Source organism: Aureobasidium melanogenum (genome assembly GCF_000721775.1).
Source record: "Aureobasidium melanogenum CBS 110374 unplaced genomic scaffold scaffold_4, whole genome shotgun sequence".
Classification (NCBI taxonomy): domain Eukaryota; kingdom Fungi; phylum Ascomycota; class Dothideomycetes; order Dothideales; family Saccotheciaceae; genus Aureobasidium; species Aureobasidium melanogenum.
Window position 1 is genome coordinate 613,610 of NW_024470056.1, and position 14,165 is coordinate 627,774.

General features: G+C 50.6%; 9 protein-coding genes across 9 annotated transcripts; 4 read left to right on the top strand and 5 right to left on the bottom strand.

Moving 5' to 3' along the window:
• Window positions 1-1,735: 1,735 nt before the first annotated feature.
• Window positions 1,736-2,362, bottom strand: M437DRAFT_42517 (UPF0220-domain-containing protein; the record flags this gene model as incomplete). Its single annotated transcript, XM_041020593.1, has 3 exons — window positions 1,736-1,799; window positions 1,850-2,205; window positions 2,264-2,362. 3 exons carry the CDS (start codon window positions 2,360-2,362, stop codon window positions 1,736-1,738), a joined length of 519 nt encoding a protein of 172 aa, XP_040882273.1.
• Window positions 2,363-2,655: 293 nt separating this feature from the next.
• M437DRAFT_42955 (uncharacterized protein) lies at window positions 2,656-3,256 on the top strand (the record flags this gene model as incomplete). The annotated part of the gene is made up of 2 exons (XM_041020659.1): window positions 2,656-3,078; window positions 3,134-3,256. The coding sequence occupies 2 exons, from the start codon at window positions 2,656-2,658 to the stop codon at window positions 3,254-3,256; spliced, it is 546 nt and encodes a 181-aa protein (XP_040882274.1).
• Window positions 3,257-3,339: 83 nt separating this feature from the next.
• M437DRAFT_73189 (hydrolase, alpha/beta fold family) lies at window positions 3,340-4,869 on the bottom strand (the record flags this gene model as incomplete). Its single annotated transcript, XM_041025985.1, has 5 exons — window positions 3,340-3,504; window positions 3,560-3,688; window positions 3,742-3,946; window positions 3,996-4,156; window positions 4,219-4,869. 5 exons carry the CDS (start codon window positions 4,867-4,869, stop codon window positions 3,340-3,342), a joined length of 1,311 nt encoding a protein of 436 aa, XP_040882275.1.
• A 1,405-nt stretch (window positions 4,870-6,274) lies between these two features.
• Window positions 6,275-8,330, top strand: M437DRAFT_43115 (uncharacterized protein; the record flags this gene model as incomplete). The annotated part of the gene is made up of 2 exons (XM_041020685.1): window positions 6,275-7,427; window positions 7,486-8,330. 2 exons carry the CDS (start codon window positions 6,275-6,277, stop codon window positions 8,328-8,330), a joined length of 1,998 nt encoding a protein of 665 aa, XP_040882276.1.
• Window positions 8,331-8,644: 314 nt separating this feature from the next.
• M437DRAFT_42808 (vacuolar protein sorting 55) lies at window positions 8,645-9,161 on the bottom strand (the record flags this gene model as incomplete). The annotated part of the gene is made up of 3 exons (XM_041020637.1): window positions 8,645-8,778; window positions 8,840-9,053; window positions 9,126-9,161. 3 exons carry the CDS (start codon window positions 9,159-9,161, stop codon window positions 8,645-8,647), a joined length of 384 nt encoding a protein of 127 aa, XP_040882277.1.
• A 396-nt stretch (window positions 9,162-9,557) lies between these two features.
• On the top strand, window positions 9,558-10,470 carry M437DRAFT_63881 (N-terminal nucleophile aminohydrolase; the record flags this gene model as incomplete). The annotated part of the gene is made up of 3 exons (XM_041024322.1): window positions 9,558-9,595; window positions 9,653-9,764; window positions 9,823-10,470. The coding sequence occupies 3 exons, from the start codon at window positions 9,558-9,560 to the stop codon at window positions 10,468-10,470; spliced, it is 798 nt and encodes a 265-aa protein (XP_040882278.1).
• A 266-nt stretch (window positions 10,471-10,736) lies between these two features.
• Window positions 10,737-11,609, bottom strand: M437DRAFT_63882 (uncharacterized protein; the record flags this gene model as incomplete). The annotated part of the gene is made up of 3 exons (XM_041024323.1): window positions 10,737-10,740; window positions 10,808-10,946; window positions 11,021-11,609. The coding sequence occupies 3 exons, from the start codon at window positions 11,607-11,609 to the stop codon at window positions 10,737-10,739; spliced, it is 732 nt and encodes a 243-aa protein (XP_040882279.1).
• A 528-nt stretch (window positions 11,610-12,137) lies between these two features.
• M437DRAFT_42215 (uncharacterized protein) lies at window positions 12,138-12,906 on the top strand (the record flags this gene model as incomplete). Its single annotated transcript, XM_041020526.1, has 4 exons — window positions 12,138-12,191; window positions 12,269-12,310; window positions 12,367-12,432; window positions 12,484-12,906. The coding sequence occupies 4 exons, from the start codon at window positions 12,138-12,140 to the stop codon at window positions 12,904-12,906; spliced, it is 585 nt and encodes a 194-aa protein (XP_040882280.1).
• Window positions 12,907-12,929: 23 nt separating this feature from the next.
• Window positions 12,930-13,862, bottom strand: M437DRAFT_42012 (NAD(P)-binding protein; the record flags this gene model as incomplete). The annotated part of the gene is made up of 1 exon (XM_041020489.1): window positions 12,930-13,862. The coding sequence occupies one exon, from the start codon at window positions 13,860-13,862 to the stop codon at window positions 12,930-12,932; it is 933 nt and encodes a 310-aa protein (XP_040882281.1).
• Window positions 13,863-14,165: the final 303 nt, after the last annotated feature.

Below are 14,165 nucleotides of genomic sequence, written 5' to 3' on the forward strand. Positions count from 1 at the left end.
GTTCTCGACAGGCTTCTTGGATGCATTGAGCCAGCCATTAGCTCGCCATTTGACGAACCACTCGGTCACACATTTGATCGAGTAGTTGCTGTCAGTGTAAATGGTGACAGGGCGATTACGCGGGGCAATCTCGAGAGCACGTTGTATGGCGGTGAGTTCGGCGCGTTGGTTAGTTTGACGAGTACCAGATAGAGGCTCAGACAGATTCCTGCAGACTGTGTCAGTGGTGGACGCCTATAATGCTAGAGGTGCATGTCATACCGCTTGTCCTTGGGACCAAAGTAGACTCCAACTCCTGCAACAGCTCCATGAGCTCCGTTACCAAGGGAACTGCCGTCTGTGTAAATGATGACTGGTTTGCTGTCTTGCAGGTTGACAGCCTGCCACTTGGTCGTGGGTTCTTTGTACTCGACCTTGCCAGTCAAAGGGTTCAGTGTGATGCGTGGATCAAAGCCATCTTCAGCACCCGCGGGCAAGGGACCTTCTCCAGCACTGTGTTCAACCAGGTCCTCATGCTCTTCTATTTCCTTCTTCTGCTTCTTTGTTGGGGGACTTGTTTGTGAGAGCTCCTCTGATGCTCTCTTTGGCTGAGGACCGTTCTTGAAGAAACTTTGTGCCTCTTCACGAGTTTTGAATGATTTGTAGACAGCACCCTTGAAGTCTGTTATTGTGTTTTGCGCATCTGCCCATGAAGTGTAGACGCCTGGCTTGTGGCCTTTGTGCACTCCGTAGAACTTGGTCGGTTTGTTGGAAGTTGTCGATGGAGTGGAACTAGTGGTGTCGGCGCCATTTAGCCACGCTTTGGCCTCGTCGAGCAAGGGGAATGACTTGACTGGATGGAGTCAGTCTTGTTCAGCTCGTCGCACTAGTGACTACCCACAGGCAGCGCCCTTAAAACCTCTGACCTGTATCAAACACTCATCCCAACTGTGGTAGATGCCAGGCTTTCGTCCGGCCTTGACGACGTAGAATTTGGCGGGCATGTTGCGATTAAAGATGTCGAATAAGGATGTGAAAGACAGATATCTGGTCTGAAGCGCGTGTTGCGCCCTCGGTGACCGCAGCGTCGCGACCAAGTCGATTGCTCGTGATCGATGAATTTTGATCTGTGTGTTTGGGTCCTTGTTATAGATAGAGGCGGATGCGATAATGCGAATGTTCGGTTTGATGGTGTTGGTTGCAATGTTGATGGATTGCCAAACGCGGAATTGATTGATGCATGCGGCTCCTCACCGCCTTTGGCGTCATGTCTCTTGTAAGCATAGTGACCCTGTCTTTGATAAGATTCATGTCTACACTACTGAGTGCCCGGCATTAAGCCATGAATTGACATTATGAGGTTGCTCGGAATGTCAATCGAGAGCCCCTGAGCCAAAAGATCTCATGGTCTGGCATTAGTTCTATGCTCTAGATGCTCGCCTGCCCCACACTTAGTATGCTGCATCCATCGGATACAGCTAGCATAGGCATAGTTGCGTGCAACAGATGATCTGACACGACAGACATTGCGCAACGCTGCGCATTTGGTGCTCTTATTCAGGGATAGACACGTTAGTCGCAGGAGCATGTGAACTCAGTCCGAATGTGACGAATGACCTGTATAACAATGATAATGCCCAAAAAGACGCAATTAGGCTTCACGGAGAACTTTGTGGGATCATGTAAAGAGCAAGGGGAACGGTGGTATCCAAAAATACCCAAGTGATGAAAGAGCTATCTATATACATACAGCCTACTATAGCTGCAAGTTGTAGGTGTAGTCATCTTCCATGTTCTGCGAAACCCAAAGGACAACAGAGCTAGAGGCATACTTAGTAAAAATTCCGAACAAGAGGGAAAAATGGCATACCTGAGAGATACCAGAATGTTGGCGATGACGTTGGCAACACCGAACCAGAGGGTAGGGAAGGTGTATTCTGGAACAATGTACTTCAAGACCATGACGGTGACACCACCAGCGAGACCACCAGCGATTGCAGCGAAACCCATGAACAAGACAACACGAGCCTTCCAGGCGGCACCATCACCACCACTGTAGCTATCCTCAGAGAGACGGGATTTGTCAATCGAGTTGACGATGAGCATGCCGAGGACACTGAAGATGACGGGGATCCAGTCGACAAAGGTCACATGTACGTCGGAGCCATTGAGGGCTGATTTAGAATAGATGGCGGCATCAAGAAAGACGAAGAGGGCGATAGCGAACTGTAGCGACCATGTCAGCTGTGGCTCGAGCAGTAGTGTCTACTCTAGGTCGGCGTACCAAGGCTCCAGCAAAGTAGACGCCGGCGGTACGAGTAGTGGCGCTGTTCAGCCATTGCGGCTTGCGGAAGGGCAGACGGAATACACGTTCGCTGGCCATGACGATAGGTAGATACAGACAGAGAGCGACGGCGTGAGGTGGTTAAGCAGCTGTGCGAGTGGTGCCGTCGCAAGAGGCACGCACGCACCTTGGACGTAACCCACCAGCGGAAGAGGTCGGTGCTTGCCTGGCACTCGGTCACTCGGGCCCAAGTCCTCGCCGCTCGCCGCTCGCCGCTCACCGCCCGCTCCCCAATATCTTGGCAATCTTTTGTTCTGCCCAAACTTGGTTTGGAAATTCTCGAAACTCGCAGTAAACTTGATCAGCACCACACGACACATCTTCCACACGCAATGGCTCCGACAAAATCTACAAAGGCTGGCCCATCCAAGGGCGCCAAGTCCGCATCCAAGTCCGCCGATCGTCCCAAACCAAAGAAGCCCACTGGTCCCAAGCCGAAGCCCGTCGAGCAAAAGTCAAAGTCCACCTCCCACGGCCCTGCGAAGAAGAAGAAGCGCGTCTACACAGAAAAGGAGCTCAACATTCCCACTCTCAACGGCATCCGCCCTGCTGGCATCCAGAAGCCCAATGGTGTCAAGAAGGGAAAGACCTTCGTCGATGACAAGGAATCCTTGATGACCATCCTCGCCATGGTTCAGGCCGAGAAGGAAGGTAACATCGAGAGCAAGATGATCCGTGCTCGTCAGATGGAGGAGATTCGTGAGGCCAGAAAGGCTGAAGCTGAGAAGAGAGAGGCTGGCCGCAAGGAGAAGCTGGTAAGAACTTCACACACATTCAATTCTTCAAATCACTCCGCTCACACAAACACAGGAGGGGGTCAAGGATGAACTCCGCAGAAAGAAGAACAAGAAGGGTGCCAAGTCATCCGATGCCAATGTCGACGTTGAGCCTGCCGCCGACAAGCCCAAGAAGAAGAGAGTCTCTTTCGGTTGACCTTGATTGCTCGCTTGCCTGCCTGCCTGCCTTTTGTTTAATTCCGCGCATGATACCCACCTCTATCCATCTATAAACACCTTCTACTCCGGAAGGTACATTTTCCTGCGCATCGGTTCAAAAACGAATGGACTCTTGAACCCGCTACTTGATGTGGCCTTTTTCGTCATCTCTGACAATGTGCCTGTCGGGCCGTCCGTTCCACCGCTATTATACTCGCGCGCCATCTTCTGAAGGAAGTTCACTGCCTGTCACAGTGTCAGCACATCAGCAAATTCAAGTGACGAATGCCAAAAAACATACCGGCTTGGAGAACCATCGAGTTCCACCAATCTCGAACCAACTCAAGTGGCCTCCAGTCGAAGTCGAGCACATGACCACATACGGATTTTGCTTGATTTCCTGATACGGAACAGCCTCATCTACAGCAATCTGGGAATGATCAGCCATGAAATGTATCAATCATCAACAAGTTAGCAGCTTACTGGATCGTCCTCAGCATGGATGGCGAAGGTGGGAGTGCGAATGGCAACAACAGAGTCTGCCGAAGATGCGTCGCGATAATACGCATATTCTGTCGGATATCCCCAAGTCGGGCACTGAATCTCCCTGTCGAATTCATGCAAATATTTGATACTTGCAACCCTGTCCGGGTCAATATTACCATTCTTAATCACTTGATCTGCGTGTCTATATCGAATCAGCTCCATATCATTCTTCTGGCTCGTGAACAACTCACTGTGCGAAAAGCTTCTTCATGCTGGTTCCCATCGTCTTGGAATAGACATTGAGTCCAAGCCAAGTGCGCTGCAGGGCAAGACTGGCCACTTCGAGTTTCCAGGGGTTGGAGCAGACTACTGCCGCTTTCAACTCGCACGCATCGCCTTCTTCACCAAGATACTACAAAGCCGAAAAGTCAGAAAGGACATGTTGATATCAAAATATTGACATATTCTACATACATTTGTGAGAATATTGGCACCCAGGGAGTATCCAATGGCGTACAGAGGGCGATTCGGGTACATCTTTCTGCACCACTTGACCGTCTGTCGCAGATCCCAGGTGGCTCTCGCGTTGTACAAGATACCAGTGGTAATCTTGCTCATAGCACAGCCACGGCTGTTGATGACAATGGCCTCCCAATCGCCTTGCTCGCTCTGATCCACCAAAGGCTCCAACACATGTCTGAGATAGATTTCATGCGACCCCCCACTCAATCCATGTAGGGTGATCAACATAGGTTTGGTATCATCACTGCCAATGCTCGCGAATTCATCCTCAGTAAAGTAGGTCGTGCGAGGAGGGAGGCTGGAATCTTCTGTCTCTGCTCGATGGTGGGTCACAAAATCCACGGCAAATGTGCCCGCAAATCTTGGATCATCGGATTCGAAAATCTGACGCTTGTACATGATAGGGGGTCCAGCAGCCTTTACAGCTGTCCACGCAGTATGGAGATGACCATTGAAAAGTAGAGGATTCAACTTGCATGGTGGCGTCGATGTTTTGCATATGTCAGAAAGAGCTGTTTTTCCAGATTTAGAGGTCAGAGAGATAGTGTTCTTGGAGTGATGGAATGAGACACGGGCGTGGCCGAGCAGCCATGAAAGATCCATGATTTTTTCCCTACGTCCAAGGAGTTGGGATTGTTGAACCCTGATTTGACAAGCTTGGAGTCGACCAAGTGCGTCTTGGGTTGCAAGAGTCCTGATATAGCTGGCAATGAGTATTGACAAGCAAGAAGCAATTCCTGTTCTAGGGAACGTTGGATGTATTTATATTGTACACAGTTCAACGATCGATAGAACGCTCACGGATCAGCGTCATACCGCGCCGTCCTTCGTGAAGTCTGGCGGGCCCGGCACTCCCGATCAATCTCGGCTACTTGGACTAGATCGAGGAATTTTCGCGAAGCATGTGAATTCACAGCCAAGTGTATAGGGCTCTTTTGGCAGTCTTGGGATCCACAGAGGGGAGAGAGTCAGGAAACCGTGCATGAGTTATTCCAGTTTGTGTCTACAGACCATGGGAGATGGTTGCCTCGGCTGCCAAGACTGATTTTCTCACCACGCGTACTTTGTCCAGACAGCGCGTTGCTTAATTGGCTTTTTTTGACAGTCTTCATGTGATTGTTCGGAATTGGAGAGGCATTGTCGAGAAATAGCGGGCATGGACAACACGAATCATAACAACAGTGGTTTTGATGGCCGGAGGGGTTATGGAGTGCCTCCGCAGCAGCAACAGGCTATGTACGGCTATCAATCGTCGCCTGCCGGAACTGCATACCAACATCCCATGAATGTCATGTCCACATCTTCGCTCGCAGGACAAGGCTATGCCATGCAACCACTATACCCCCTGAATGGACAATCAGGCCGGCCACAACCGCAGACTTACATGGCTTCTCCTGGAATGGCAGCCATGGGACAGGCAATGCAACAACCGCATTATTCCATGTCTCATGCACAATATCAGCCGCAGCCACTTCCCTACCAGAGCCATGCCCCGAATCCTCAGTCATTGTCTCAACTTTTGGTAAACCAACAATATCAAGCCCAACAGCCTCAACCGCAACAATACATGCATCCACAAGCCGTTCAGGCGTATCAAATGGATGGTGCTCCAGGCTACTCTCGCTCGGGAATGCGCCAACCGCAAGGAGAACCAATTCAACAAGCGCCTTCAAGTCAGCAGCGATCGCGTCCCCAATCAAATCCAAGCCATACCGCTACCACCGAAGCTTCTTTAAGAGCGCCATATATCTCAAGCACTCCCTCGAGACCACAACAACAGTCACAACCGAAACCTCAGGAAACCCATGCTAGAATGTCATCACAGTCTCACCCTCAACCTATCGCATCGCCATTACAATCGCTTGGTAGGACGCCTAGTCAGCCTCAACCTAGAGAAACTATTCAAATGCACAAGCATGCCATGTCTCCACCTCAGCCACAGTCGCGACACCAGCCATCATCTAATCCCCAAACCAAACCAGCATCGGAGCAACGTCCGACAGCGCAGATGCGTACCCCACAGGTAGTCATTGAAACGAGGCGACCTCCGTCGCAAAAACCACCAACCCCAGTGCCATCACGAACACCTGCTCCCCTGCCTCGAGAATCGTCTATAGACTTGCAACCAGTGCTCCTAGGCTTAGCTGACCAGTATATCAGCAAAGCTCACGGAATGTCTTCCTATTTGGCGCGTGCTCCCCAGGAAGCGGATGTCGATCAATACTACAGTCTCATATCCGCTGGTCTCGGCTGCATGGAGTCAGTACTGAACAACTGGAAGTTCTCGGATCCAAAGGCTGAGGCGCGGCTGCAGCTACGCTACGCCAATCTTCTTCTTGAAGAGACTGAAAACGACGGAGAATTACAAGATTTGCTTACCAAAGGCATCGCATTGTGCGAACGAAACCGTCTTGTTGATTTGAAGTACAGCATGAAGCATGTTCAAGCTCGGTCCCTATTCCGCACGCATCCTCGGTCTGCTTTCAAGATGGTCGACCAAATGATTGACTTTACCGAGACATATGCACATTATTCCTGGGTGTACGTTTTTCGGTTTCTGCGTGTATCATTCTCCCTCCAGCTGTCGCGTCCGGATTTGTCAGCAGCTTTGCAGCATCTCCGTCGGATCTCTCAACAGGCGGAGAAGCAGAGACAATATCCCATACTCACTACGTGCTCAGCCCTTGAAGCGCTAGTTCACCTGAGAAGTGGCCAAGCCGACTCAGCGGATAATTTCCAGAGATCACTAGCTGCAGCACGTACTCACCAATTGAATCGTGAAGTTACTGATATCTCTCAAGTTGCGACCTTGTTGGACTGCCTGGATCTGTGTAGTGATCTGATCAGCGGCAAGCCGGAACAGCTATTTGACAAGATGAATGTCATGCAAAAAGCGCTAGACGGTGGCAAGAGAAACACCTCTCCAGATGGGAGTTTTTGTGTACCGACTGCAGATTCGGCACCTGACGATGTGTCTCTCGATACATGTGGTATCATGGAGAGGACGGCAGATGGAAAACGTGCCATCGTTTTCCAGTGGTTGCGCAGGAGTGAATTGTTTGCTCTAGGATACATCTTCAGCAGCCTGGCCAGCTCTAGTAGGAACGCTGTTGATCACAAGTCTGAGAGGTATCTGATCGAGGGCGACAAACTCACACAAAGTAAGTGTCAAATTTGCCTTGAATACTTGTGTGAAACGTGTTAAATAATTCTGTGCAGCCGATTACAATCCCGAGAACGAGCGCAAGGTCCAGTCACTTCAATGTTCGTCGGCTCACCTGGATCGACGCATGTTCTATCATAGATTGTGCTTGCAGTTGCTCGCTTCGCTCAAATGCGAGCGTGCTGACTGGCAAGGAGCTCAGGAAGTTCTATCACAGCTGAACGAGGTGGTGAAGGCCGAAGGTGTTGACGAACAAGACTTTGTCCAAGCGTCAGCGATATATCTGACAGGCATGGTTAAGCAGGCAACAGGAGATTTGGAAGGCGCACTGGAATGCTACAAAAGCCCAGCTTTGACAATACAAGCTGGGCAGAAAACAGCGACCAACCAAGACCTTCGCATCCTCGCCACACTCAACATGATCTTGATTCTAAGACCTCGTCTGGAGTTTCAAGACCACGTCAAGCATCTCATGGACCTTGCAGAACCACTTTGCGAAGCCCACCCGAACAGCGATTACAAATCTGCAATGTACATGGTCAGAGCATCGTCGACGGACAACTTGCCAGTCCTCAAGATGAAACACTACCTGTCGCTATCAGCCAACCTTGCCAAGAAGCAGGGGAATGTTCTTTTGCTCTGTGTGGCAATCAATCTAATGACATCGAACTTTTTCGTGAACATCATGGGAGATAAGGCGGAGTTGTCAGCGGGTTCAGGAAAAAGGCTTGCGGACAGAGTACAGGTGCCAATGTGGCAGGCTGTTGCTAGCGAGCTACTGGGCAACACACTTGACTTCAGCGGCAAGCATGCAGAGGGAAATGAAGCCAAAGTTGAAGCAAAGAGATGGATGCAGATGGTGCCTGAAAGTATACAAGAGAAGTTTGAGGTGAGAAGCTAAAAGGAGTGGCACGGCCAATACAATGGTGGCTTGACGATATCATGAAATCAGGGTTGCTTGTGAGGAACTAATGAAGTCAGCAGAGCGTGGTGTGCTCTTTGAACGAGGGAATTGCTACATCAAAAAGGAAATATTGCTGCATGACATAGCGATTTTGTTTTGTATTCCGAGAAGACTTTTGATCGCTCATGGTATTATAGCCACAAGGGACATTTGATACATGACAATAAATGATGGAGAAGAATGCATGGCCCACGGATGGGTAGAGGAGGTAGTTGATATAAAAGCTAGATATAGGTAATGTTTCTGACAAACTAGAAGTCTTCATCTTCGCGGAAGGACAGCGAGAAGCTGATAATGGTCGAGTAAATGAGAAGACCACCTGCTATCGACATGGCGGCAGCAGGAATGTTGATGTGGCCGGTGTGGGCGAGGACGATAGGAAGAGCTGGCGGACTCGTATAAGCATGTCTGAAGCAGGGGTCGGATCTTGGTTGAGAAAGACGTACCAACACCCATGACGACCAGGAAGCCGGTGATGAAGCGACCAAGCTCGACGACAGCATTGCTGCCTCCGTCCATGAAGTCATCGGAAGATTGGGCGCGTGAGCAGATCCAGTTGGGGAGGGGAGCGATAACGTAGGTTGCAACGACTAGCAGAGGCAGGTAGTTGTGCCATAATGCCGACGAGAGGATGACGAGCAAGAAACCAATGGCGAGGACCTTGTCGGGCGTGTCAGCTCGTGTGCATCAAGGTGATGGTCGTCAGCGAGGGGAAGGTGGGGGAGAACGTACAAAGGAAAGAGCGATGATGGTCTTGAGGCCTGCCATGTTGGGACTACAGGAGGAAAGAGGCCAAGTGTGGAGTCAAGTATCTTGTCAGCCTCTAGCGGTGTTGTCCTATCGCAGTCGCAGTCGCAGTCGCAGTCGGCGTTCGATGGCAGTCGCGGGCCGGAGGTTCTGGTGGTCTGGCGGCGCGACGCGGTGATGAGTCGCCAAGCAAAAGTCTGGGGAGCTTTGGCCCTTGTAGGCGCCATCTCATTCCATCATCGGCAGCAGCAGCAGCAGCAGCAGCAGGTGCAGCAACAAGACATAACCTAATTCACTCGCCTTGTCTCATTTGTACTGCATAGCCATCTCTCGCTTCCCGAACCCCTCTCTGCATCTGCGCGCTCTCTCTCTCTCTCTTTCTCACACTCGCCACCTTGATCACATCACACCGCAGCCATGTTCCGCAATAACTACGACAACGACTCCGTCACCTTGTATGTGCCAACCTGATCTGCCATCCATCAACCACCGCTAAACTCGTCTCTCTCCAGCTCGCCGCAGGGCCGTATCTTCCAGGTTGAATATGCCCAAGAAGCTGTCAAGCAAGGTTCTGTTGTCGTTGGCATCGTCAGCAAGACCCATGCCGTCCTCGCCGCAGTCAAGGTCCGCCTCAGATTGCTCCCATTTGCGCCGCGCCCACCACTGACACAACCGCCAACAGAGAAACGCCGAAGAACTCTCATCCTACCAAAAGAAGATCATTCCCGTCGACTCACACTACGGCCTCGCCCTCGCCGGTCTCGCCTCCGACGCCCGCGTACTCAGCAACTTCATGAAACAGCAATCCCTCTCGTCGCGCCTGACCTACGGTCGTCCCATCCTGCTCTCAGAAATCACCTCTCGCGTTGCCGACCGCGCCCAGACAAACACTCAGCAATACGGTCGTCGTCCCTACGGTGTTGGTTTGTTGGTAGCCGGTGTTGATGCAAAGGGTCCCCACCTTTTCGAGTTCCAACCATCAGGCATCACCCAGGAGATGGTCGCTTGTGGAATCGGTGCCAGATCACAAATGGCAAGAACCTATCTCGAGCGCAACCTTGATCACTTCGAGGGTAGCAGCCGTGAAGAGCTGATCAAGCATGCTCTGCGCGCCTTGAATGAATCTCTCCCCCAGGACAAGGAGCTCACTGTCGACAACACTTCGTTGGGTGTCAGCGGACTGGACGAGAACTTCACCATGTACGAGGGTCAGCAGATTGCCCAGTGGTTGGACACGACGTTTGAGAACAGAAATGATGATGCTGCTGCTGCTGCCGATGCTCCAGCACAACAAGAGGGTGCTGGAGAATCCATGGAGGTTGACTCATAATCCTAACGGAGTAGAAGCGAGTGTGGCATCAAGCAGAAGAAGAAGAAGAAGCAGAAGCATGACCGAGAGACCATTACAATTGACGTCCTGACATGATGTGTATCAAATAAACTACTTTTCACCCTTCTCGTTTTTTGCTCAACAAAAATGTGCAGGCCAAGTAAGCAGTGTTTTGAACATGAATTGAGATACAAACAGACTTGATATGGGCATCGAAAGTCGAGATGGGCCAGACGGTCACATGTCTTTTGAACCATAATCTGGCATTATCTATCTGTACAAGCAGCTCTCTTATGCTCCGATCAAACTTGACAAGAGACGAGCATGTATGGCTTACTTTTTTCCTGCCATCCAACCCGCAAGATCGAAGTTTTGGATTTGCTGTGCCGTGTTCTGACCTTGTCCTCCTGCACCTCCCAGACCCAGGGGACCCTGCTTTTGCATTTCTGCGAACTCGGCCTTTGTCTCTTCGTCCACTGGTTTTGGAAAGTCAGAATAAGCCATGGCTTCACAGCGAGCTCGGTCGAGAAGAGGTTGAGTTTGAACTTACTGTTTTCCATCAAGTAGGGCATTCCGAACACCAAACCCATGGACAAGACACCCATAAGAATCATTGGGTTCTTGAAGAACGACAACAAATCAAATCCTTGTCTTTGTTCATAGAACGACCTCTTTCCCAGTGCCGAGACAGAGAGCTTGACTTCGTCCGTTGATGACAGAGGAGCAGTGGACGCAGCAATCTTGGCACCCAGATGCGACCATTTATTTGAAGGATGCGTGAGGTATACAACCACTGTCTCCGGTGCCGCGGCTACTGGTGCAGCTTCACCATCGCCCTCTTGCTTGATCGGTAGTATCGAAACAGAATCCACGACATCAACCCTCAAGCTAGGAAAGACATGATCTCTAGAGTGCACATCCAAGAGCCATTCTCCCTCTTCTAGGTTGTTGAAGACGAATGAATTATCGACGCGGAGTGGTGCAGTAGCTCTTTTGCCAGAGGGTCCGTAGAGAGTTGCGTGGGTAGACGAGGGCAGTTCGCTAAGGTCTAGGAGCGAGGATGAGGGTGAGATGCTGAGGTGAAGCGACGTCGCTGCGCAGGTGCCGACAAGCGCTGATAATGTTGGGAGGAGTCTCATGGTTGTGCGAGCGCTCTGTATCTGTTGTGTGTGAGCAAAAAGATGTCCAAGATGTTGCGACACTCAGTTGATTGGAATGATGCTGTCGCGAACGGCGTTGCGGGATGGAGAGAGGCCGAGCTTCTGGAGCTACCCTGGGCGCACAAAGTTGTGCCCAAGCACTTATGCAGACTTCACTTACACAAAAAAGAAATGGCCGCACCACCGCTGGGTTGAACAGAACAACCACGAAGAACAACCACGAACAAAAGCAAAATATCACTGCCCCCTGACGGAGTCGAACCGGCGACCTCGGCATGATCTAGTCGTACTAGTGCCGCGCTCTACCAACTGAGCTAAAGGGGCTTGCTATAGTGGTGCTTGCTTACGCATGAATATATCTTTGAGAAAATGCGCGCTCGGACGTGCCAAGCTCCTATGTCCGTACCACTCCGCATCTTCTACCTTTAATGACAAGCGCTCACCGCTAGATATCCTAATACGCTTTCTGGAATCTTAACAATCGCCTTATAATCCGATCATTCGAAAATGGCTGTGCCTGATTCTGTGAACCTACGGAACCTCTCGGGGACATACAACCTTGTGAGTAATGTTTGTGGTCACAATGACATGCATATACCGGACAAACATCACAACGGGCGTAGACTAAAGTCCTTCAGAATAAGAGTCTGTCAGATTCGACCGATGCAACCTTACAGATGGTAATGTTCCATGCGAGGTACATTGCATGCTCGGTGTCTTATGATTCCCAATCTAGCAAGGCATAGGCTGGATAGTTCGTCAAGCTGTCAAATTCTCGAACGTTACGCTCCTCGTCAAGCAGGTATAATGAATGAGAATCTCTCGATATGGGAAGCGCCTGACGACATGACAGTTCGTCGACGAAAACGGCCTCATGCATATAGACAACGAACAGATTACGACTGGAAACATTCGCAACCTCGAGGAACGCATAATAGACTACCAATGGCGGGAAAAAGACGACAGGGTATTTGGAAAAGTCAACGGACGCTCACGCTATGTCAAGCTGGATGAGATAGAGACCGACTACCTCAAGCAAGGCTGGGACGAACAGTTCCTTGCCCAGAGTGAGAACGAGGTTGTTCAGGTCTTTGTTGATAGTGTAGGCAAGAAACCGAACTGGGAAGCAGAACAGGTCTGGGGTTTCGAAATAGTGGACGGCCAGAAACGACACACAAGGCGTATAGTCGTCAGAAAGGGCAAGGAGGAGCATCACATTCGCTTGGTGTACGACTGGATCGAGGAGAAGGACAAGGATGCGGATTTGGCCTATTGAGCTAGTACTTGATCTTCTCAAAATCAAGCGCGAAGCATCTCCTCTATCGTTTGCTCAACAGGCTTGGGCTTTTGCCCTTTGGTGGCCAACAGCTTCTCCAAAGTCGGATCATTGATCAGACATTCTTGATCTCTCAAAGCGTCGTAGCTGGCGGCCCACCACTTAGCGGCAGGCTCTGAAAGCTTGATATCTTGAACATAATAACTCTCGAGCTCTTCCCGCGAGACGATCTTTGTTGAGACTTTCTTAGATCTGACTGCCGCGACTTTTTCGAGGACTTGGCTGATGGTTCTTGCGCCTTGAGTAGCTGAAAGGTAAAAGGTTTTGGCAGCGTAATCGGATGATGGCGCAACAATGACCAGAGCACTAGCAAGGCCAAGATCCGGAATAGCAGTCCAGCTGATAGGAGAATCACCAGCAATAGGTACTTCAGATCGCTGATCGTCCTTGAGGTCGTAGTAGCTCGCATATAGTGGCCAGCTCTCATTATAAAGACCTTCACGCAAGACAGTGTAGTCAATGTTTTGCAGCTTTGCAAGATAGGCCTCGGTGCGGATATGAGCTTGCATGACGCAAGACTTGGAAGGATTCTGAAAAGCCAGAGAGCTGTAGTAGATGTGCTTCACGCCTGCAGCTTGGGCAGCATCAATGGCAGTAAAGTGATGCTTCTCGCGACCCTCACCATGGGGAGCGTCATTGTAATCCATCTCAATCTTGGGGGTAGAGACGAGGAAGAACTTGTCGCATCCGGAGAGGGCCTTCTCGAGGGAAGCCTTGTCGTCAAACGAGGCATGACGGACTTGCACACCCTGCTTTTCCAGTGAAGTCCAGGTATCGCTGTCAGGTTTGGATGAGGTACAGCATACTATCTGGTCCTTTGGGAGCAGATTGTGGGTGAGGAGGGCTTTCAAAGTAGCACCGCCAAGTTTACCAGAAGCTCCGATGATGGCTAACATGGTTGCAGAGCGAGAGGGATTGTTAGTGGATCAGAAGAAACAGCAACGACAGCGAGATGGGTTGTTCATGGAGGCAGCAGGTGGGGCTGGCCATTTGTCATCACAGGCATTAGCAGAATGACGGCACTTGATTAACAACCAAGCCAGAAGCTGAGTAGTGAAGTCAGTGGTCAGTGTGCAACAATAAGTGAATGGCTTTGTGAGGTACAAAGTGCCCCGCCAACGCGCCTCGGTTTGCTTGTCGGATTCGCGTGCAGCCTCGAAGCTGCGACAAAGTCACTTTGATATTTGTCGCCTGCTTCC